Here is a 5,988-nt window from a genome sequence, read left to right on the forward strand (position 1 = left end):
TTTCTTTTTTTAAAAAAAAAAAAAAAAAAAAAAAAAAAAGAGATCACTCGAGAGTGATCGCGCGCAACCATCGTCGTGGTGATCACCTTTTACGAATAATATCAATCAAATAGGACAACATTGCATCGGACAATCGCATTTGAATTTTCTTCGTATCGCGGTCGCGGGCGATCTTTCGCGATTTCTCGCCTCTCCCCCTTTTTGTTTTTTATTCTGTATTTTTTCTTTTTTTTTTTTTTTTCTTGTTCTCCTACGATCGCTGTCCTCGCAACTTTAGCAATATTTCACATTCAAATACTGCCGTTCAATTATTCGGCCTTATAGTAATGTCGTCTCGTTCACTCGGTCTCACATTCACGCCGTAAACCGTGACTTCCCTCTTCCCGTATGCTACTTCGTCTACTTTCGACCTATCTACGCGAATATCTACTTAAATCTGCGTGTTTCTATACAATTCTGTGAATAGGTATTTAAAAGTTACGCGTACCACATAGACCTATAATACCATATAGGTTCGATATGAGTTACTCGTTTTCAGATACGAGGGATTACTTTGTAAAATAGGTACGTAATATATAATTATATCTTCGAATAGGCGGTGATAAATGTTAACGACGAAGTAACAATACAATATTGCTCGATTCCGTATTTTATAATATATATATATATACATATATATATATATATATATATATATGTATATAATATTTATGACAATATAACAACATTATCCGCTCACAAATAAAGTAGTCTCCTCTTGCACCCGACTCTCTCTCTCTCTCTCTCTCTTTCGCTCGTTTTCTCTCATTCTCTTTCTCTCTTCCTCCTCCCTTTTTTTTTTTCTTTTTTAAAGGTCTACGTAAGAAGGGGGCTCACCGCGCTCGTTCCGTAAATATATGCATGTGTATGTTTGTATCATATGTATATATATATATATATATAATCTTTATATATATTTATACTTATTTTTATAATCGTTTGTATATTTCTTCTCCGCGTCAAAGTAAATAATTACGATAGGCCTAACGATCTCGAGTAACAATCATAATCATCACCATCATCTATATCATTTGCTCTATATTTCTCTTGTTCTCGTTCTCGTTTTCTCTCTCTCTCCCTCTCATTCATCCATTTTCTCTATTCCTGCGTTCACCACCAAATTTCCTCTCTCAGTCTCTCTTTTATTCCTCTTTGCACGTTCGTCCGGCGAAACGTCCAAGGAGCTTTGCAAGCTATCGGCCACTATTTCTCTCTCTCTCTCTCTCTCTCTCTCTCTCTCTCTTTCTCTCGCGCGCGCAACTTCACTCGTATTCACGTTAATGAAAAAAAGCAAACGAACAAGCGAAATCGAAAGGAGCTACACGTAATATATTTCCTTTCTTTTTTTCTTTTCTTTTCTTTTCTTTTCTTCGTGCTCGATTCTTAACACAGCGCGCGATTCGAGGGTTGGTACCATTTATAATATTTATACAGTATCGACATACATATACATATGCACATATGTATATGTATATATATATATACACACGTGTCTGTGTGTGTGTGTGTGTGTAATTAATTTATTAAATTCAGAATAAAGTTTACATATATATATATACATACATACATACATACATACACACATATATATATATGTATATATATATGCATATATATATAGTTAAGTAGTACGTGTATCGAAATCATCTCATGCTTATCGACGATATGCTAAGTACGGTATATAACATACGTATTTTTTTTCTTTCTCTTCTCCGGATGTGGTCTACATAAAAAAATCTGTTCGTGCTCTTCGTTTGTTCATTCTCTCTCTCTCTCTCTCTCTCTCTCTCTCTCTCTCTCTCTCTCTCTCTCTCTCGCTCGCTCGTTTTCGCTTTTCTACGCACTAATTTTGATGCTACTTTGTATTGAGGGGGGGGGGGGGTGATCACGTCAGCGCTGACAGCATTTCTGTTCTCTGTCTCTATGCGTTTTCTCTTAAAGCTAAAGAGGTAAGTGTAAAGATGCTGAATACTGTTAAGGCTGACAGCTGCTTCGAGAAACGTCCCTTGTCCGCAGTGTGTCTAATCCGCGGTAACCACGTCGTGGTTATTTATCTCTACTTCAAAAGTTACAAATTATCGCGTACAGCGTAATCAGGCTACGTCTACGCGTTTTGCAAATTGCAAGTTGTTAGCAAAGAAAAAAAGGAAAGTGACCGAACGACGGCGATCACGCGTTCGCTAGTAGATGAACATTGAGAACAAGAAGTAGTAAGTGCGAATGGCTGGCTGCTGGATACTCGCCGGCCACGAAACAGAAAAAACTGGGGAGAACCTGGGTAAGAAATCCCTCGGCGCCGTGGCGACACGACGTCGTATAAGTACAATGGGCTATACTCGTTCATTCGTTCTTTCGCTCGTATAGTACAAAGTAGAGGTACTTCGCTTCGTGTAAATACAATAATGTACAATCTTTTGTTTTTTTTTTTCTTTTCTTCTTCTTCTTCTGTTTTTTTTTTTTTATTTTTTTCTAAATTCTCTTGTCGTGTCTCTTCGTATATCTGCACCATCCTATCGCATTCGTGGCTTCTTTCGTTTTGGAGTTAAACCTTACAGTGATAAACCCCCGGCGCGTTGAGCGTGCGCGGGACCGCAAGAAACGGGATCGATCTACGCTCTATGGTCGACAGATAAAACGATGAACAAAATTCTATCTACACATTTAACGCCCTCTTCTTTCCCTTTCATCCTCTTCATCCCCTCTCTTCCAGATCTCCTCCTCGACGACATCGTCTTCGTTGCTTGGATTATCAATTTCTTCTTCCGCCACCATTTTTGTCTCCGCCTCCACCACCTTCTTCATCCTTTCTCTTTTCTCCTCCCTCTCCTCTATTGTACAGGAGGCACCACTCTACGCTCTCTGCTCCTCTTCGTACACCTCGACTCGCTGCTGCCGCGCTAAACGTCCTTCTCCGCTTCTCTTTACCTCGTCCCGTCCGTCGTCATCCCTTTTCCGGTTTTTCTCGAGCTCTCGCGAGGAGGCGAGATTGAATTTCGTTGAATGTAATATAGCACGATGTTCGACGTGGAGCGTAATGGGTACGTGTCGAGAGAAAAAAGGAAGAAAAAAAAAAAAAGAGAATAGTAAAAAAGCGAATAACTCGATCGCTTTTCGAGAGAAACCTAATTGCCGCTTACTCGACATGGGGGGCAGGGGGGGGGGGGCGATATAATTTCCCTCGATCCATCCGATATAGATGTTCGCGTTCTTCGAGCATGGTAAATCTCGCACGTACAGATATATGTATATCGCGAGGCTAGCACGCTCGCTACGACCTACTAGAGCTGCTTGGAATTACCGCGCGCGGCACGCGCGTGTGCTCTGAGACAAACACACACACACATACACAACCGCACGCAACTCTGCTCGTCTAACTAACGTAATGTATCGATCTACTGTACACGGATATTTTGGTCGTAACGCTAATCGTGATAACAAATTACATGTTACGTATTATCTAAAAGAGGAGGGGGGGGGAAGGGGTCAACTCGCTGTGCGTACGTATCGTTCACATGTGCTCACTCCCACACGCTGCGTGATCTACGCTTCTCTTCCCTTTCTCTTTCTGTTCTGTATTTGTTCCGTGTGTGTATGGGTGTATCTCTAATTTCTCTCTGTACACTTCTCAACAGATGTATGCGCGTCAATATGTATATGTATATATATATATATGTGTATGTATGTACGTATATATATATATCTATGTACGTACGTATATATGTATGTATGTATCTATGTATATATGTACGTACGTACGTATGTATGTACCTATGTGTGTACGTACATACGTATGTATATATGTATGTATGCATCTATGAGTGCTCGTACGTACGTACGTGTGTATGTATCTATTAGTGTACGTACGTACGTACGTATGTATCTATGAGTGTACGTACGTATGTATGTATCTATGAGTGTACGTACGTATGTATGTATCAGTGTGTGTACGTACGTATGGATGTATCTATGAGTGTGCGTACATATGTATGTACGTATGTATGTATGTATCTATGTATGTACGTACGTACGTATGTATCTATGTATGTACGTACGTACGTACGTATATATGTATGTATCTATATATGCATGTAGTATGTACGTACGTACGTATGTACGCATATATGTATGTATCTATGTATGTACGTACGTACGTATGTGTCTATGTATGTACGTACGTACCTATGTATGGTCGTATATATGTTTCTACGTATGTACGTATGTGTCTATGTATGGACGTATGTGTGTATGTGTGTATGTATGCGTGTATGTAATACAGGATCGATTGGATTTGCCGCGTGCGTGTGTAACGATGCAGAGAACTACAGCGTGTGTGCGCTCCCGTCCAACTGACGTTGTCACACTCCTGTGTAATATGCTTTTATTTTCGTTAACGGCGGGTAATCTTTAACCCTTAAACAGGTGCACGATACTTGACGCAATTCGTCCATTTTTTTTCTGTTTTTTTTTTTTTTTTCTTTCAGCTACAGGATGTCTAGATATATTTCTTTCTTTGTTTTTCCGTTAATGCTCTTTTTCTTACTTTAGAAACTTTTTAGATAAATCGTTAAAAGTGTAAACGCTATATCACGAGAGGAAGAACTTGGATAAACGTGCAATTATGACGAAAAAATCTTTTTGCTTGCTTTCTCTCTCTCTCTGTCTCTCCCTCTCTTTCTCTCTACTTTCTCTCCCTTTTTTCACGTGTTCTCTTTTTTTTTTTTTGTCTTTTTCTCGTGAACGTTTCTCGTTCGTCTTTTAAAAAACTCTACCGGATCACTGAATTGACTTGACGACGTTGCGTCGACATTTTCGTTACGTGTAAATATTATTCGTAAATAAACTAACTTTCTCTCTCTCTCTCTTTCTCTCTCTCTCTTTCTTTCTCTCTTCTAATTTCCGCCTAAGTATTTCTAGATTTAAAGATGAAAATTTGCCCTCTTAAGGGTTAAAGATGATGTTCGTACAGGTACGCCCGAGCAGAATTCGTTGAAAAGATCACTCGATGGTAGTCGAACGTAAAAATGAAGCAAAAGGTGGGGAAACCACAGAGATTCGTAAGAAAATAAATAGAACGGTCGAAGAATCTTCAGTGTGTGCCGAATGATTACGACGGTTAGAACAAGTAAACGCAGTAATAGAATGGTCAGAAATTTATTTCTCAGTACGCAAGTAGCTCTTTCAAAGGCGGACAACGAACAACGGTAAGTCGGCTAACCGCGAGTTCAAAAACGAAAGCCGATGAGAACGACTCCTCTCCTCGCCGTACGTGTATCCTACGTAACGTACGCGTATTATACTATTTACAGATTATTCGCTAACTAACTAACTAAACGGTTGAACAGAACGAAGAACGTAGAATGATATCGACGTAAGGACGGAAGCAAAAAGAAAACAAAAAGAGGAGAACGTATCTATAAGAAGTTGTCACTCGTTACTTCGATCGCCTATTTTGTCAACTCGTCTCGGCTAAAGGTTTCACGATGACCTCGAGGTACGTAGCGTATATAAGTAAATAGTAATAAATAAATTGCAAATACATGATTAGCACGATCAACTGAGAGTAACAACCGGTTGTGTGTGTGTCTGTAGCTGATAATCTTTTTTCTGTTTCTTTGTTGTAGACGCTGTGTACTGTTGTTGTTGTTGTTGTCATTGTTATTGTTATTGTTGTTGACAGTAGTGTAATTGTGGTAGTGGTTGTGACAGTGGTGATGGTAGTATTTGGTGCTGTTGGTGGCCGACGACGGGGTGCAGGTGGTCGAGAGTGGCCTTACTTGAGTAGCTGATGGGCTCGCTCGTTGGCCACCTTTATCCTCGTCTCGTTCGATTCGCCCTGCGTGCCAAAAGAACAAACAAACGAAAGATCGTAAAACGAAAAAACTCAAAGCGTGTGTCAAACATCATTGTTATTGTCGACCCCGTTTCTTTTTTTTTTTTTTTCTTTCAACT

At 39.6% G+C, this 5,988-nt stretch overlaps 1 protein-coding gene across 5 annotated transcripts in view; it reads right to left on the bottom strand.

Moving 5' to 3' along the window:
• Positions 1 to 5,172: 5,172 nt before the first annotated feature.
• Positions 5,173 to 5,988, bottom strand: part of LOC122534370 (synaptosomal-associated protein 25) — a 29,118-nt gene continuing 28,302 nt past the window's right edge. For all 5 annotated transcript variants that reach the window (XM_043664935.1, XM_043664933.1, XM_043664934.1 and 2 more), the window contains exon 7: positions 5,173 to 5,872. In XM_043664935.1, coding sequence (XP_043520870.1) covers positions 5,810 to 5,872 — 63 coding nt within the window. In that variant the 3' untranslated portion in view covers positions 5,173 to 5,809. The remainder of the gene's footprint in view (positions 5,873 to 5,988) is intronic.

Source organism: Frieseomelitta varia, unplaced genomic scaffold, assembly GCF_011392965.1.
Source record: "Frieseomelitta varia isolate USP_RPSP 00005682 unplaced genomic scaffold, Fvar_1.2 scaffold_588, whole genome shotgun sequence".
In the NCBI taxonomy this organism is placed as follows: domain Eukaryota; kingdom Metazoa; phylum Arthropoda; class Insecta; order Hymenoptera; family Apidae; genus Frieseomelitta; species Frieseomelitta varia.